Here is a 19,277-nt window from a genome sequence, read left to right on the forward strand (position 1 = left end):
TCATTAGCAGTTGTTGATCTTGTCACAATAACTTTAGATCTACCGGTTCTAATAGTATGAGAATGATTTTCAGTAGTGACTTTGAAAGGAGAAGGCACAATACCTTTTAGATCTCACAAGAGCACCTCCAAAGTCATAATAAAATGTGCCTTAGGATTTCCTTTTGTTGATGCCCATTTTTTGAATCCGTACCCAAAAGCCCATAGGGAGGAAAGCCTAGTGAAAAGAAAGGCCAAAAGGCCTGCCAACACTACAACAAAAGTGAGCTATGGTGACGAAATCTAGTGAGGAAAAACAATTTCGTCACAAAATGATAACATTTAGTGAGGAAAAGAAGAATTCGTCACCAAATATTATTAAAATTTCAAAATTGGTGACGAAATCAATATTTCGTCACCAAAGATGTACCAATTGGTGATGAAATCAATATTTCATCACCAAAGATGTACCAATTGGTGACAAAATATTTATTTCGTCACTATAGGTCATGAAAAAAAATGCAAATCTAGGGTGACGAAATATTCACGTCACCAAAGACTTACCAGAGGTGACGAAATTCTAAAGTCGTCACCCAATATTAGGATGTAGGTGTTTTTGGTGATGAAATAAATTTTCATCACCTATTGTTTAACCAAAGACTAACTGGAGGGTGACGAAATTCCAAATTCATTATCCAATATTAAAATGGAGGTGTTTTCGGTAAAGAAATAAGTGTTCGTCACTTGTTGTTTACAAATAATTAAGAATGGCCATGGGCAAGGTATACCCATATATACCCGACCCAATTAATTTATCTATGGATATTCGATTACCTTACCCAATTAGTATTCATACCCAATTATTACCCAATCTATTTATTTCGTCACCATTTCGTCACCATATGTATTCGGTGACGAAATAAGGACATATTGTGACGAAAGGTTTCGTCACCATAGTCCACTTTTGTTGTAGTGCAAGAAGACTAAAGAGCAAGAGAGGTCCAAAAAAAGAAATGCCAGGGAAAGCAATCTACAGCAGAATACAAATCTGCAACAAAATACAGCTTTGCCGCAAAATATAATTTTTTGGCAGAATGACTTCAGTAGATAAAGACAAATTGGGCCCAAGACCCTTTTGATCCAGTCAACATTATTTGGCCCACAATGGCCCAAATCCTTTTGTATAAAAAGATAGGCGTGAAAACTAATATAAAGAAGCACGATAAAAAGAAACAAGGAACAACAGGAAGTATCAACAGCAGGAATTGCGTGAATAAAGAAAAGCCAAATCAAAGGAAATGACAAATACAGCAGGAAATGCATGAAGAAATAAGACAAAAACACACAGTAAAACGAAACAGAACTAATTTGTTATGGAAGAAACGACGTAGGAATGAAAGAAGACAAAAGTAGAAGATAATGGAGCAAGCACACAAAGGCTAAAGCACAGGTGGGCCCACGGTCAAGGGAGTTCAGAGGGTGTGGTTTGGTGGTAGGGGGAAAAGGGGTCTATATTTGGTTTCTAGCCGTGACTTCTTTTGGGAATATACCCTGCTGGGATGATATCTTACCCAAAAGAAGTAGTAAATGGTTGGGACCATCTGATGCATGCCATAGAGCTAGGTAGTGAGGTAGCCCAATCCTTATCCATTTGAACCTAGAGGTAGAGGTATACAGTAAGAACAAACAAAATGAAATTTTGTCATGAAATGAGTAATGGTGTAGCAAACATGTATTCTAAACAGAAGTAGTGGTCGGGCAACCAATGGGTTGGTGGGCAATCCTAAAGAAATGCCCACAACAAGCAAAAAACAATTGGTGAAACTCTAGGAGTAAAATGGAGAAATCTCATTGAATCAGTTCAGTATAAAAGGAGGAGGTAGCCATGGATGAAAGGGAGAGACTAATAGGGAAGCACCTAAGGGGAGGAACCTATGGTAAGAGAGTATAAGAACCTAAGGGAGGCACTTAGAGAGAAAGCACCTAGGGAGAGGGGGATTCCAAAGGGAAAATACTCAAGGGAGAAAAATAATCCACGACAAGAAAGTAGTAAGCAACTAAAAATAAAAAGAACAGAGAGAAAGAAAGAAAGAAAGAAAGAAAGTGGTAAAACGAAGAGAGAAAACACGGCAAGAATAGGGGCATGCATCAATAGACCATCTTTTCCCTCCCTCTTAGCAAACCCACTATTTAAAGTCTCCAAAAGTAATAAGTAGTAGCCATTTAGGCCTATTATCCAAAATGCACAACTTTGATGGCAGAAGCCTATGACAAGGTTGTTCAAGTTGGGGTTTAGGTTCCTTCTTGGTTTACTTATTCTATGGGAAGATTGAATACTTGATTTCAATTGCAAATATATTTGATTTCACTCGTTAGAACTTAGATCTGCTGTATTTAGTCATTCTGATTTAGAACGTTTTTATCACGTTTGCTGCATCAATTGTCCTACTGTGGTATCTTTACTTGCTATACTAGTTATTCTATTGTAGCACCTTTTTATTATATTTACCATGTTAGTTATTATACTAGCTAAACCTTTTCTGCTGAAGATTTCCTATTTCTTTGTTATTGCGTGTTTTACTTTTGACACGAACTAATCATTATCTGGTCATAAGTAGATATACATCTACATTGTAGCTTATGTTCTATCATATATATATATATATATATATTTTTTTTTTTTTTTTTTGAGAAAAATTATATATTTTTTTTTTGAGAAACTTTTTTTTTTTTTGAGAAATATTTTTTATATGTATATATGAATACGTATAAGTATATATACACATATATGTATGTATATATATTTAAGAATATGCTAACCCATTTAAACTAACATTTGTTTAATGTGTATTTTCTTAGGGTTTTAGATTTGTTTATGTGTAGGAAGTAGAAAAGTATTTCTGCAGAAAAAAAAAATGAAGAGTAGTTATTCACGTTGCAAAAAAGTGCAGAAAGCTTTACTGTACAACAAAAGGTGTTACTGCACAACATAAAGTTTTACTACACAGCAGAAAATTTTACTACACAGTAGAAGGTTTTACTGCACAGCAAAAAATTTTATTGCACAGCAGAAAGCTTTACTACACAATAGAAGACTTTATTGCATAACAAAAAGTTTCACCACATAACAGAAAAGTCAGTCCTGTGGTAGAAACTGGAGAAAAGTTCCTTCTACGGCAGAAACAGATGATAAGCCCACTTTGCAGCGTCTTCCCTTGGACTTGGACTCAACCTTTACGCATAAACTGGCAGCGGTAGAATGGTACTTTGTAGCCCATTCCATGGAGCGCCAGGCCCAACTTCTTTCTTAGAAAAAGCCTAGACTAAGCGTTGTCCAATAACATCAAGACGCTTGTCTAAGGTACAAGAAACGTAAAAAGAACCCGCGACACCTTTATACACTAGGAGAATTAGATCTAAAACCCTAATTACTTAATGAGCTTAATGAGCAGTTGGACTTTAATTAAATTCTGCAGAATCCGTCTTTCGATCAGTCGAACATGTTCTCTCGATCGGTCGAGCCTTGCATGTTTTGAATTCCTGAACCTGCAGCTTCTTTTTTCTTGTATTCTAATTTGCAGCACCTTGAGCATTGTATAATAAATCTTATAGACTTTAAGATCTATATCTAGACAAGTTTGTGCTCACGGTTTGTCAATTGTTCTAAACTTTTAGAACCTAACAATTGTAATGCAGTTGGCTATTGATTGAATGCCACTAAAGTTATAAATGAACCAAGTTAGACTTGGCTTAGATTTTTTTTTTTTTTTTTGGTTCATTTAACAAATGAGTCTTAAACTCAAACATAATAATGTATTCATGAACAAGCTTACAATTATGAGACTCGATTTAAGTATTATATACTTATTTTTAAAAAATTAAGTATTATATAATAATATACTTTATATTGTGATGATGCTTGAGATCATCAGTCAGATTACTCATCCAAATGATTTCATCCTTATGCCAACCTAACCCTGAAGAAAAAATGGGTGAAGGGAAAAAAGTATGGATAATCGGTGTGGTGCCTACCAGTGAACCTCTGATGCTAAAGTTAGAATGACTAGAGTAAGAATGGAAAAGAAAATATCAATTACTGAGAACTAGAGTTTTTTTGTGTACCTCCCTGTTGGGCCTTAAGAATGGGTATATATAGATGTTTCCTTCTCCTTTCTAGCCGTTGGTTCTTCTTAATGGTAATATCATTTCTGAATCTGTAACATCCCTGTTGAGTATTAAGTGGAATGATATACCTTCAACGGTATGGAAGTCCATTATTGGTAGTGTAACACTTCGTCATTAATGGAGTGGTGATGGCCTCGTCTTTGCCAGGTGATCTATCCAAAGCTAAACTAATCCCGGGGATATCTTCGATCATCGTCCTTCATCTGTGTGGACGAAGGTATATTTGGGACTATCATCTGGCCCCCTATTCCAAGGTTGTCCATGTTTTGGACGAGCTTAGGAATATGAGGAGTTTTTTTTTTTTTTTGAAAATAGTTGAAGCGCTTAGAGATCTATTCCCCACATTTATTGTTCTATGGCGGCGTGGTGCTCATCGTGGCCACATGTCCTTTTCCGGTTGGTTAATGAGTCTTGTTTCCAAAGAGGGCTTTTTCAGTTTTTCCTGCATTTTTCAAGGCAAAACCTTTTTAATCTTTCGCCTTTCTTTTCTCCTTTTTTCTATTTTTTTCTCTGTGTTTGATTTTTATGACTCTTAGCTTTTCTCTTCAATTTCTCTTTGTGTTTGACTCCTTTGAGCTCGTAGTTGTTCGCTGGGCTTTTTTGTTCCTTGCCTTACTAGTTTTCTTCCTCATTTCTAGGTACGCTTACTTTTTTCCTTTTCTGGTCTCACTGTAATTTGCACTCCTACTTTCCTTTTGTATTTTTCCTTAATGATGGATTATTCTAAAATTAGGTGCGCTTCTCCTTCCATTGCCATTCTCGTCGCTCGCCTAGGTGGGCTATTAGATTCCTCTAGAGACCCATTAAGTGTTCTTTCACATTACTCCAGTAATCAATACCCACAGATTAGGGATTTTGTTATGGGTGATAGTGGTCTTGACCTAGTGCTGGGTGACTTGTATCCACTGTTGCACCAGTTTTTATCTTGGTTCAAATTTGTTCATAGGTTTTTTAGGAGGGAAAGTATGGGTTCCGAAGTGAGATCGAGTGATCCGGAGAGGGGTTCGTCTCTTGGTGTGGATGGGGCTGGAGAAGACACGGCTAACTCCGTTCCTATCCCCGTGCCTTTGTCTTCTAATCCTCCTACTCCCGTCGTACCTCGTTCCTTTCATGCCCTCAAGGAAAAAAGTACCTTGAAGGCCGATGTTTTTGCTAAGTTTAGAGATAGATTCCAATTTCTTGAGGAGACCAAGGCCCGTCTTCCCAGGAAAGGTGAGAAGGCTTGTGCCTTTGCCCATGGTGAGGTTTGCTTCTATGAGACCGCGTACTTGTGCGGGCTCAGATTTCCCGTCCACCCGTTCATTATGGAACTCCTTAATCACCTAAACATCACCTCGGGGCAACTTATGCCAAATTCTTGGAGGATCGTCATAAGCTATATGGTGATTTGGATGACCATAGCGGATAGGGACATGCTCACTCTCAACGAGTTCGTTCACCTTTATCGTTTGAAAGAGTTTAGGGAATTTAGGTATTACGAGCTTGTACCTTGGGATAGGAAGTCTCGCCTCGTCGCCGACCTTCCTTCGTCCTTCCAAAATTGGAAATTTAGATATTTTTTCGTGTCAGGCGATGGTTGGGAGACCTTGTTCGACTACTTTTGGGGGGACGTCCCTAGGTTACTGCGCCGGTGGGAGACCCCTTGTCTTGGTGTGTTCATCTTTATGTTTCTTCTTTTTATGGTTTCGTCTGTGTTGATCGTCCTTCCAACCTTGTGTAACTTTTGTCTTGCAGTGAAAGAGCGTCTTGACCTTGAGGACGAATTTAAGGAGTGGGTTCTGGAGACTGCCAAGTACGTCAGTACAATTGACGACTTTGACGAACTTGTTGACCCACATACGCTAGCTCATCACTATTTGAGGCCGGAGCCTTCGCTTTACATCCTTAATTCAATTGATTGGGAAGAAAGGAAACGTGAGTGGTCATTGATGTATTAGGTCATCCTTTTATTTTTTCTGATTCTGAGAGTTTAAGTTTTTTTTTTTTTTTTTTTAAGTGCCCTGCCTATTTTAGGGTTTTTGCACTCCTTAAATTTGTATGCCCTTATTTATTTTTGGGCTTTTGAACAATTTGCAACTTCATATATATGCATTTTGCTTTTCTTTGTACTCTTCCTCCTATTTACGTTTGGTTGTAATTTGTCCCTAAAGAGACTTAGGAAACTTGTTGCATAGTTTCTTCGTCCATCAATGGACTTGAAGAATTTTTATTAAAGAATTCTCTTAGTCCATCCTGGGACTTAGAGAATTTTCATTAAAGAACTCTCCTCGTCCATCCTGGGACTTAGAGAACTTTCATTAGAGAACTCTCCTCGTCCATCTTAGGACTTAGAGGGTGTTCTTGGACGATATACTTCAGTTCATAAAACTAATCATCTTCTTTCGTTTAGACGATGTACATCCATTTAAGGAATCTTATCGTCATTTTCTGTTTCTTTGGACAATGTACATCCATTTAAGGAATCTTATCGTCTTCTTTTTTTTTCTTTGGACGACGTACATCCATTTAAGGAATCTTATCGTCTTTTTGTTTGGGAAAAATAGAGAGATAACCAAAATACATGGACTGCTGAATAATATGTTTATTTGAATTTGTATTATCATGCATACATTTGGACGTATTGAAAAATATGAAGTCATGCATACAATTGAATTGTGGTTCCTACTCATAATACCTCTTTAGGTGCTCGACATTCCATGGACGAGGCAGCTTGTTTCCATCCAAATCTTCTAGGTGGTAGCTTCCTTGGCGGGAATAGTGTATTACCTTGTAGGGTCCTTCCCAGGTCGGTCTAAGTTTGCCTTGTGCAGGGTCTTTCATCGCAGGTGTAACTTTTCAAAGGACGAGATCTTCAATGTTAAACCTTTTCAACTTTACCCTCTGATTGTAGTATTGTGTCATCTTCTGCTGGTACTTGGTCATTCTTTCAGAGGCTCGATCTCTGAGTTCATCCAGACAGTCCAGGTTCAGTTTTAATTGATCGTCGTTACACTACTCATCGAAGGATTCCATCCTAAGACTAGTAAGTCCCACTTTCACTAGGATGATTGCTTTCGTTCCGTAAGTTAAACTGAAAGGCGTTTCTCCTGTTGGTGTTCGCGCTGTAGTTTTGTAGGCCCACAGGACACTTGGTAACTCCTCGGGCTATGCACCCTTTACCCTTATTAACTGGGTCTTGATGATCTTGAGCAAGGTTCGGTTTGTAACTTCCATCTGTCCGTTAGCTTGAGGATGCCCTGGGGACGAATATTTGTTCTTAATGCCTAGGCTCGTGCAAAATGACCTAAACCCATGGCTGTTGAACTGACGACTGTTGTCTGAGATGATCGTCCTTGCTATCCCAAACCTATAAACAATATTTTTCCATACAAAGTTTTGTACCTTTGCTTCTGTGATCGTTGCCAGTGCTTCTCCCTCGACCCATTTTATGAAGTAGTCTATTGCGACGAGTAGAAATCTCATCTATCGTTTTCCCTGTGGTAGGGGGCCCATATTGTCGATTTCCCATTATGTGAACGACTAAGGTGAGGAAATGGTTGTCATCTTTTCCCTGAGGACTCGTTGGACATTTCCATACCTCTGGCAGCGGTTGCATCTTTTGACAAAATCTGCTGCGTCTTGTTACATTGTGGGCCAAAAATAACCCGTCCTTATGATCTTTTGGATGAGGGATCTTGCTCCTATGTGGTCGTCGCAAACTCCCCCATGCACCTCTTCTAAAACATATTTGGCTTCCTCCTCTTCCACGCACTTCAAATAAGGTTGAGAGAAGCCTCTTTTGTAAAGCTCGTCGTTCAGTATCATGAATCAAGCAGCTCGTTTGTTTATCTTCTTGGCTTTTTCTGGGTTTAATGGTAGACGTCCATCCTTAAGGTAAGACAGAATGGGACTCGTCCACCCCTAGCATGTGTGTACATGGAATTTTTGAAATTCTTCGATGTTGGGAGAGTTTTGTTCTTCTAGCCTCCAACTATTTACCTTCGACTGATCATTCGTGGACACACTTCGTGCTACTTCATCGGCTTAAGCGTTTTGACCCTGTGGGATCTTAACAAACTCTGCACGATCAAAATTGCTTACCAATTTGTTCATCAATTTGAGGTATTTCTGCATTCTTGTCTCCTTTGCCTCAAAATTTCCCCTGACCTGCCCTACAATGAGCTGTGAATCGCTACTCAGTGAAATTTTTTTAACTCCGAGTATCTGGGCTACTCTTAGCCCTGTCAATATAGCTTCGTACTCTGTTTCGTTGTTTGTTACAGAAAATTTAAGCTAGACTCCATACTTTAAAACATCTCCTTCAGGAGAGGTGATAATGACCCCTGCCCCGCCTTTGCTCTGGGTGGACGAACCATTGGTACGGATCGTCCATAGCTCTTTCTGGTCTTCTTCATGTTTAGGGACGGTGAACTCCGCTATGAAGTTTGCCAATGCCTGTGCTTTTTTGGCCGTTCGGGGGCGATATTCTATATCAAATTGACTGAGCTTAATGGCCTATTATACCATCCGTCCAGTGGCCTCAGGTTTATTCATTGCTTTTTTGATGGGTTGGTCCATCATCACCATGATCGGGTTAGCCTGGAAGTATGGACGAAATTTTTTTGAGGCAACTATCAGGGCAAAGGTAGTCTTCTCTATCTTCGGGTATCGAGACTCAGCTCCCTGGAAAGCCTAGCTAATGTAGTACACTGGATGTTGTATTCTGTCTTTTTTCCTGATCAAGGCCGCACTGACTGCAGTTACGGATACTGCCAGGTAGAGAAATAAATCTTCACCCTCCTTGGACGGGCTCAAGAGGGGGGGTTGCTTAGGTAGTGCTTTAACTCCTGAAACGCTGTCTCGCATTCCTACGTCCAGACAAAGGCTTGCTTCAGGGTCTTAAAGAGATGAAGACATTTGTCTGTCGCTTTGGAGACAAACTTATTGAGGGCAGCTACTCTTCTTGTGAGGGATTGTGCCTCTTTTACCGTTTTTGGAGAAGACATCTCAAGAATGGCTTTTACTTTCTCAGGATTTGCTTCTATCCCTCTTTGCGAGACCATGAACCCGAGGAATTTCCCTGAGGAGACTCTAAAGGAGCATTTGGACGGGTTTAACATCATGCTGTATTGTCTGAGCGTGTTAACTGTCTCCCTAAGGTCAGCCAGGTGGTTCTCTTCTTCTTTGCTCTTGACGAGCATATCGTCGACGTACACCTCTACATTCCTTCCAATCTGCTTGCTGAACATCTGATTTACCAGCCTCTAGTACATGGCCCTTGCATTCTTCAAACCAAACGGCATGACCTTGTAGCAGTAAAGTCCCTGGCTAGTGATGAAGGCTGTCTTTTCCTGATCTTCTTCGACCATTTTTATCTGGTTGTATCCAGAGAATGCATCTATGAAGGTGAGAAGCTTGTGCTCGGCCGTTGAGTCTACCATCTAATCAATTCTGGGTAGGGGAAAACTATCCTTTTGGCAGGCATTGTTTAGATCCATGAAGTCGACGCACATTCTCTACTTCCCATTTGCCTTTTTAACCATGACGACGTTGGCCAACCACTTAGGGTAATAGAATTCTCGAATAAAATTTGCTGCAATCAGCTTATCCACCTTGTCCATAATTGCTTTGTTCTGTTCGGGGGCAAAAACTCTCCTTTTCTATTAGATGGGTTTCTTCTTAGGGTTTATGTTCAGGCAATGCTGGATAATATCTACTAGGATACCTGACATATCCTCGTGGCTCCATGCGAATACGTCGAGGTTATCTTTTAGGAAGTTGATAATCTCTTCCTTCGTCTTTGGATTTAGGTTCGTCCCTACTTAGGTCGTCTTTGCTAGATCTCCCTTGACCATCTCTATCATTTCTAGCTTCTTGACGATCTCCAGTGTTTTATCTTCGATTATCCACGTGTGGTTCTCTTTCGAGGCTAGGACTGCCTGGTAACATTCCCTTGCCAACACCTGGTCCCCTCTTATCTCTCTGACCCCCTGTTTTTATTGGAAACTTCACCTTTAGGCAATATGTGGAAGTAGCAGCTTTCTAGCGGTTGAGGGTAAGTCGTCCTATGATCACATTGTAGGATGATGGTGAATCTACCACTAAAAAATTGTGTTTGTTGGTTACCTGGTGAGGGTAAGAGCCGGCCGTCACTGTCAACGTTACTATTTCACGGGGGGTACACCTTGTCTCCGCTGAAATTGATAAGGGGGGACTCAAAAGGACGAAGCCTTTTCGGGTCTACCTTTAAGTGTTGGAAGGTGGAAAGGTAGATAATGTCCGCCGAGCTCCCGTTGTCTACCAGAACCCTTCTTGTATTGAATCCCTTGATCATGACCATAATGACCAGTGGGTCATTATTAAGTGGAATGATATACCTTCAACGGTATGGAAGTCCATTATTGGTAGTGTAACGCTTTGTCATTAATAGAGTGGTGATGGCCTCGTCTTTGCCAGGTGATCTATCCAAAGCTGAGCTAATCCCGGGGATATCTTCGATCGTTGTCCTTCATCCGTGTGGACGAAGGTATATTTGGGACTATCATATTGGATTTTGCATAAAGATATACTTATACAGACTTTATATTAGATTATGTATGTTTGTAAACAAGTTTGTAAAATATCAAATTATTAATTGTAACTTATTGTTAATAGCTTAATATAAATAATTCATTTTTGTAATACAAAATAAAATATAATTTTATATATGTGGCAAATCAAGGTTGCATTTTTTTCAATCAACTTGTGTGTATTGATCAAAAAAAGGAAAGTAACATGTAGTGGCTTAAGTTTTTTTTTTTTTGGAATGTATAAATGTATATATGTTAACATCAGATTTGTTTGAAACCTATGACGAGTTATTTTGTTTTTAAAATTTTTAATTTTAATCAACCAGGGACTGAGAGAGACGACAAGGTTGATTCAAAGGCAAAGAGCAGCGACAGGCGAACTTGGCACACAAGAGCAACGAAACACCCACGCAAACGGTAAAAATTTTCAAATTTTAAAAATTGAAAATGGGATTTGTGTCGCGCGTTTGAACAGGCTGACCTCATAACCTGCAGCGTCCGTTTCTGTTCGTCCAATCAGAAGACTTTTCACATTGGGTCCCCACACTTTCCTTTTCGGCGCGCCTTCAATTGCAGAGAGACAAACGATGCCCCATTTCGCCAAGGGTAAATCAGTCAATTGCTTAAAATATGCAAAAACGACATCGTTTCAATAAAAATTCCAACCTTCTCCTCCATAAAATAAATAAATAAAATCCCATCTTCCTATCATAAAATAAATAAATAAATAAAAATTATATCTCCCTAGAATTAAAATTTAGGGGGAAAATCTGAAAAGAAAAAGTGATACCAAAGCAACGTTTGGATAGTGCTGACGTGCGTGATAGTGCTGACGTGCGTACAGCGTTTGTGTTTTTTTTTTTTTTTTTAGACCAGCGCCTTTTGCATTATTCATGGGATATGAACAGTGCATCAAGGCAAATGAACAGTAATCCACATATGAACAGTAACTTTTTAATTAGTTTTTTTTATTTATTGTTTTTAGTTTTCAGTAAAATAAGCGGTATCCAAATGTACCCCAAATTCACTTTTAACCCTTGTGATAAATTAAAACGTGTCCCTTTTTATCCCCTTTTTTTTCCATCTTATATTTATACCATAAAGCTTATACAAAAATATAATATAATATAAACACTTCACTTATATATATATATTAAAAAATTACTAACAAAGCAACTTACGTGATAAAAATAAAATTTTGATTGGTGTTTTGTTGTGGGAGGTTGTCTTCCCTGCTTTCTCCCGGCCAACATTAGAGATAAAACTCTCTCCAAAAAGAAAACACAATGTAAAGAACAATGATATTGATAAAGAGATATAAGTTTTAAACATAAATAAGAGTGACTGAAAATAATAGTAGGAGAAAAAAAAATTAATTGCAAATTACACCACTAAAATTTGAGGGTATTTGAATATTTTAAAATTTTAGAATTTGAATCTTACCTATTAGAAGTGTCATATATGCTTATCACATATGTTTTGTTCATCCAATAAAATGATGCCACGTCATTTTTATTATGTCATATCATTTTTAATTATTTAATTATTTTAGGCTACAAAAATGATGTGATATTATTTTATTGGATAAACTAAATATGCATGGCAAGTTTATGTGACACTTAATAGAAATATATGGACGAAAAAGCTATTAATGCAAATAGAATAAAATTTCAAAAAATAAAATCTAAATTTGAAAATGTCATTGTGTAAAATTTTAAGGTGTATTTTTTTTTTTTGAAGATTAAGGTGTAATTTACAATTTAGCTAAAAAAAATGTGGATAAGAATTACATTTTACTATTTTTGGAAATTATTGGGGATATAAAATTTGAAATTCATAAACAGGGGCAAATACGTAAATACGGCAAGTGAACCCACTTTGAGGTTTCTATAACAAACACACAACAGGCACACACTGCAACGGGTGAAGTGGGAAAAAATAAACTTAAATAAACCACCCTTTTTATATTTTCTCTCTTACTCACATTTCACAATCAAAATCGCTCTCAGAGAGAAAACCCCAAAAACAACTCACATTCCAGTCAACACTCATGGAAGACCAAGCCCAGGTAACGGCCGATTATACAACGTTGTTGTTTTCCTTAAATTTTTTTAAAACTTCGATTTTCACTTTGTCGGTTCGTTTATAAAACAAAGATTTGAAATTGAACAAAAATGATTTGTGTGTGTGTTTTGTGTTGGGTTGCAGAAAATGGAGGCGTTGAAGAAAGCTTACGCGGAGATCATTCTGAACACGGCGAAAGAGGCGGCGGCGCGTGTAATGCAGTCGGAGAGGAAAGCGCTGCGCTTTCAGCACGATCTTCGTGCCACCAAAGACGAGGCGCTTCGAATGCTGACTCGGTTTAAGCAACTCATCGATTCCAAGGTCCTTTTTTAAAAATTGATAAAAATAAAATTTTGATTGGTGTTTTGTTGTGGGAGGTTGTCTTCCCTGCTTTCTCCCGGCCAACATTAGAGATAAAACTCTCTCCAAAAAGAAAACACAATGTAAAGAACAATGATATTGATAAAGAGATATAAGTTTTAAACATAAATAAGAGTGACTGAAAATAATAGTAGGAGAAAAAAAAATTAATTGCAAATTACACCACTAAAATTTGAGGGTATTTGAATATTTTAAAATTTTAGAATTTGAATCTTACCTATTAGAAGTGTCATATATGCTTATCACATATGTTTTGTTCATCCAATAAAATGATGCCACGTCATTTTTATTATGTCATATCATTTTTAATTATTTAATTATTTTAGGCTACAAAAATGATGCGATATTATTTTATTGGATAAACTAAATATGCATGGCAAGTTTATGTGACACTTAATAGAAATATATGGACGAAAAAGCTATTAATGCAAATAGAATAAAATTCCAAAAAATAAAATCTAAATTTGAAAATGTCATTATGTAAAATTTTAAGGTGTATTTTTTTTTTTTGAAGATTAAGGTGTAATTTACAATTTAGCTAAAAAAAATGTGGATAAGAATTACATTTTACTATTTTTGGAAATTATTGGGGATATAAAATTTGAAATTCATAAACAGGGGCAAATACGTAAATACGGCAAGTGAACCCACTTTGAGGTTTCTATAACAAACACACAACAGGCACACACTGCAACGGGTGAAGTGGGAAAAAATAAACTTAAATAAACCACCCTTTTTATATTTTCTCTCTTACTCACATTTCACAATCAAAATCGCTCTCAGAGAGAAAACCCCAAAAACAACTCACATTCCAGTCAACACTCATGGAAGACCAAGCCCAGGTAACGGCCGATTATACAACGTTGTTGTTTTCCTTAAAATTTTTTAAAACTTCGATTTTCACTTTGTCGGTTCGTTTATAAAACAAAGATTTGAAATTGAACAAAAATGATTTGTGTGTGTGTTTTGTGTTGGGTTGCAGAAAATGGAGGCGTTGAAGAAAGCTTACGCGGAGATCATTCTGAACACGGCGAAAGAGGCGGCGGCGCGTGTAATGCAGTCGGAGAGGAAAGCGCTGCGCTTTCAGCACGATCTTCGTGCCACCAAAGACGAGGCGCTTCGAATGCTGACTCGGTTTAAGCAACTCATCGATTCCAAGGTCCTTTTTTAAAAATTTTTGTGTTTGATTTTATTGTTCAATTGGGTTTTGTGTCGGTTTCAGTGATGTGAAATTATGAGTGTTACATTAGTTCTGACACTACATTAGGGGCTGTTTGGAAAGAATTGAAAAAAAAAACTGTGTATTTACTTTTTGAATTTCTGATACTTTCTGTTTGAATTAAAAAGAGGCGAATGCCGGTGCAATATTATTTGGTTTGGAAAGTAACGCATTTAGCGATAGGGTTTGAATAATGCTATCACTCATTGGTTCATGGCTTAACAAAGCTATAACTTTTAACGCGATTAATGCTAGAAAGTAGTTCCGAAATGCTTACCAAATTAATGAGTGATACCCATTGCTAGAAATGATGTGTCTTTGGTTTTCTGTGATTTTCTTTTATTGTTTAAATTGAGTTTCAAGTATTTTCTATTGGACTTGGGATGAATTTTGAATGAACAGAGTTTGTGTTCGGTTTGTCTTCTTAATTGGGTAGAAGTAAAATATGTAGTTTTGGCTTCTGGTGAAGTTGAACTTGAATATGGTTTTTTTTTTTTTTTTTTGGGCATTGCTTGATGATTGTATATTTGCTTATTCTGTGCATATGTGTGTCATTTACTTGTTTGGGAAAAGGAACATGTTCAAGGGTTAGTATCGGGGTCTCATCTCATGAGGCTTAGTATTGTGCCTCGAATGTTAACTTCTATGTCTGTGAGCTCTCATCTTATGCCTTGAGTTATTTCCCCAAGCAATTGCAAAATGTGTCAATAGAGAAGCAAGCATAAAGATTGCTTCAAAAGATATTTGAATGACAGGACCAGAAAGATTGGTTCTTATTTGGAGTAGGTTCTTCTAAAGTATTCCAATGAAGCAATCTATGTGCAATTTGGAAATTTGTATTCAAACTCATTTAATCTCATTATCGCATGATGGACTGTTGATTTCATATCCACTTTATTAATTTGTATAAGAAATTTGGACCACAACCTGCTGTGTGCAGAAAAGGATGGAGTTGTGTCTTTGATGAATTCAGCTATTTCTGAACCATCTTCTTTTGTTAGTTAATTGTTTCTTAGTTGGGTGTAAAATGTTCTCAAATTTTCAATAATGTCTTCGCTCCCTGATGTTTGAGGTCAGTCTAGTGACTTGAGTAACTAGAGTCCACTATGTTCTGCTCAAATTTGTTGGATTTTGGCCTGGATCTTTTCCACAAATAATACTAGGAAAAGGTAATTTGTTGGTCAAAAAGAAATCTACACTCTCGTTTCCTATGATTTGGTTTTAATTTGCTTCTATGCCTCCTCTTTTTATATCTACCCTACCCTTATAGAAACAAAAGGCATTATACTTTTCACCAATATCATTGTAAGTTACCGATGCATTTAATTTATAGATGTTGACAATTTCATTCTTTGAGGATGGCTTATGCAAGGTCTTGATTTCATTGGGAGGTCTGCTCCTATGGGTAGTCGTAGTAGAGTGTCAATAAATTGCATTGCTCTTTCAAGCCTATAGAAAATTTCAGTGCATTAATATTCAAAAAGCATCTGAGTTCACTAACAGTGCCTGCCCTGGGTGTACTTCTAAGATTTTGTTGGAAATTAATACAGAATTGACCAGTCTTTCCTTCTTACAGACAACTGAAGCAGAGATGACATCATTGAATCAGCAAAGAAAGATTGACGAGCTTGAAGCGCAGCTCAATGAGGCAGAGGATGTTATAGCAGATCTTAGGACAGAGGTGAAACATGTATGGGATAAGTTGGAGAAGGTGAAAAGAAGCCAAGCTAAAGCTTTAAATGGACGGATCAGGAAAGAAGAAGCATCTTGTCGTGAAATTACTGCAGCTCAGCTGATGATCCCTCCTCCACCTTCAAGTTCAGCATCAGAAACTGTGACAACTTCTGACTTGAAGAATGCACCATTAGATCAGAAAAGCAAGGAACCTGAGCCATACATAAATGGATTTACACAGAGAATTCATGCATGTGAAAGAAACTTACCAGATGGAATAGTGCCTACTTCTGGAGATGTAGGTGATCGACATTCCCCCAAAAAGAATGAGTTGACCACTAAAATGATTCATAAGGAAGAAGGAAAATGTCCTGTGCCCTCAACTAGGACCATTATCATGAAAATAATGAAGAACTCAACTAGGGAAGAAGTAAAGAAGCCTGTTAAGGTCCGCACATCACGAAGAAGAAGGAACCGATTTGGAAAAGTCAAAGCTAACTCACGGAAGTCTCGTCCTGGTCATCTCATGAAACCTTGTCAGCAATCTTCTATTCTTTCCAGTGGTAAACCACACTCCATCAACGGGTTTGTTAAATCTGCTGAGGGTGCCTGTACTATACCATCTATTAAGGCAGACAAAGAGGAATTTAAGACTGTTAACAAAGGGGAAGGGAAAAATGAGATGAAAAGCGGGGATGCCATTGACACAATTAAGTCTCTTCCTGATCAGCTTAGCAAACCTTGTCAGTCATTCTCTTTACTCTCCTGTTGCAGAACTTTTTCACATTCAGTCAATGGAAATGTCAAATCTGGTGAAGATAGGCTGAAAATAAATGAAATTGAATCCAAAGTTAAGCCTTTGACTCGTCTGGATCCAGGACTGACATTAATTAAACGTGACATAAATCCTAGATTAGGTTCTACTAATCTTACCATGAGCATGAAGGCAACTAAAAAATCTGGACTTATCCAGAATGCAGTAGAGGACACAAAGATGGATGATTCTGAGTTGGGAAAACACAAAGGTGACACTGCAGATAGTTTGGTGCATCCAAGTCCGGAGTTGAATGTTGGGATGTTCAATGTACAACTGATGAATTCTGATTTGAAAGATGCTGAAGCATCTGATGATACAAAGGATTCTTCTTGTCAATCAGACAACAATAGGCTTCTCAAATACACCTTTCAGAGGAAGCGCAAGAAGGAATCCTGGGGCAACCTTGATGAAAGTGTTCCTCTTGAAAAGAGAAGGGCAGGAGAGAATCAAAGTGGTCCACCAGAGCTACAAGATTCTAGTTTAAATAATGAATCATCTAGGGATGGTCGGCGACTAGCTCAAGTTGCTCGTCAGGTTGGTTTTCTTCAATTCTTCCCCTTTATTGTGTCCAGACCTAAGATGCCTCACTCTGATCTCATATATCTGTGAATACTTTATGACCTGGCTCAGTACATTCTGAATAGTAAACAGATATGATTTATGAATTTGCATGTTTGGCCTAACATATACTGGGCAGGAATTGTGGTTCATTGGGCATTTATTGGTATCCTGTGTTCAACATTTCTGTTGAATGTGGAGGGCTAGAAATAAAAATCTGTAGTGTTATAAATGTTTCATAAGGCAGTTAGGATGATGTGTTCAAATTTCTTTTCTACTATGAACTGCATCGTTTTTTTTTTCTTCATAGAGGTCTATAAGAAGATTCCCAAAGATCATATCGCCATTGAAATTAATTATAATTGATGTAGATGGATGCATTTTGTAATCCAAGTAGTGTAAAATTTAGGTATATTTCTTTAGGTTCTCCAATCAAATTCAAACTCTTAGTTATGGGAGCCAATAAAGCACAACCAGTGTTATCTTTTTCCAATAACAATTGAGTTCAATTCAGTAATGAGTTTAAAAATTTTATTGGGGAAGTTAATTTATTGTACTTAAAATATTGTACCTAAGTTTTACCCATCCAAATATACACACATCACTGATTTCTTTTGCCTTTTTGTTGCTCTCAGTGCATAATCTCATGCTTGTTGAGTTTCATGTTACCAGATGATTAATAAGCTTGTCTAAAATTTTATTTTGTTTCCCCTTTTGTGCAGCTTGTTTCTTTGTCTGGGAAGAGATGGTGGTAGTAAAGTTGGCTATTTCTTACATTCAACAGGGAGAAATTTGGATATGACATACAAGCAAAACTAACCTTAGCATGTTTTTTTCCTCAAGAAAGTGCTTTTCTGGAGAAATCTGACGTCAACAGGCTGCATATATTAGAGAGAGAGTGAGAGAGAGATAGTAATAATCTGCTGTTAAATGGCCATTAACTTCTAATCATTGTTGGCCTTTTGAATTTTGTTCTATAGAAGTTTCTGTTGTCCAGCCTAATTTCTTTACATTCCTATGAAATTCTCCTACTAAATGTAGATGTTACTTATCAGTAATGTCTGTACTGATTTTTGGGCAAGGTCTAATGACATTTGCATCGTTTACAATTTTTTTAGAACTCACCATTAAATGCTGAATAATAAGGCTATGTATATAAGTAGAGGCATTGATGGTTAGAGTCATATTTTTGTTCATAAACAGACTACAAGTTGCATATACAGATATGCAGGTAGTTCTATCTTTCAATAACTAGTTCTGAAATTTTAGTTTCATTTTCCGTTTTGCTAGGTTTTTAATTTTATTTATCTACTTCAATCTAGACGGATTTGTGAGGCATATATACAAAACCCCCCACATAATCATACGATTTTAGATGTACAAAACGGAGACAGAGTAGTTTTCAGGTCATTATATCAAACGGAGCAGATTATTGTGGTGGCCTAATTATGAATTTTGGATGTATCTCTATATGCACATGGTGTTAGTGGGTAGTAGATTGCTAGTGTTTGGAAGTAACGAGCAGTGACTCAACATGTAGGGCTTATAAATAAATGGCTGTGAAGGCCCATTTTTATTATTTATTTTTTCACTTCAGATTTCTTTAGGTGGCCTATACAATGTTACATACTTATATAGTTACATATGAACATATATTCTTAGTTGCCCGAGGCCCTTTGCAACCGGCATGGTTAAGGCAACTGTGGCTCACCCTAATGATAATTTCTTTCCTTTGTGAAGCATACACTTCTTCTGAGTTAAAAAGCCGAAAGGTTGTCTCTGCTGTGCGAAAAGATATTTGAAAAATGGGTTCAGTGCTTAAAATGCAACACAGGCATGGTACGTGTTTTAAA

The 19,277-nt window shown here is 37.4% G+C and overlaps 1 protein-coding gene across 1 annotated transcript; it reads left to right on the forward strand.

Annotated features, from left to right (window-relative positions):
* Positions 1–13,832: 13,832 nt before the first annotated feature.
* Positions 13,833–18,536, forward strand: LOC112027851 (uncharacterized). The gene is made up of 4 exons (XM_024060503.2): positions 13,833–13,998; positions 14,139–14,315; positions 15,952–17,400; positions 18,147–18,536. The coding sequence occupies exons 1-4, from the start codon at positions 13,981–13,983 to the stop codon at positions 18,177–18,179; spliced, it is 1,677 nt and encodes a 558-aa protein (XP_023916271.1). The 5' UTR covers positions 13,833–13,980; the 3' UTR covers positions 18,180–18,536.
* The last annotated feature ends 741 nt before the right edge of the window (positions 18,537–19,277 follow it).

This window comes from Quercus suber, unplaced genomic scaffold (assembly GCF_002906115.3).
Source record: "Quercus suber isolate HL8 unplaced genomic scaffold, Cork oak 2.0 scaffold_132, whole genome shotgun sequence".
In the NCBI taxonomy this organism is placed as follows: domain Eukaryota; kingdom Viridiplantae; phylum Streptophyta; class Magnoliopsida; order Fagales; family Fagaceae; genus Quercus; species Quercus suber.

Excerpts from the sequence above, each read along its gene's own strand:
- LOC112027851 (XM_024060503.2), top strand. Across the intron at positions 14,316-15,951 it reads AGCAACTCATCGATTCCAAG|ACAACTGAAGCAGAGATGAC; the intron begins GTCCTTTTTTAA and ends TCCTTCTTACAG. Across the intron at positions 17,401-18,146 it reads TAGCTCAAGTTGCTCGTCAG|CTTGTTTCTTTGTCTGGGAA; the intron begins GTTGGTTTTCTT and ends CCTTTTGTGCAG.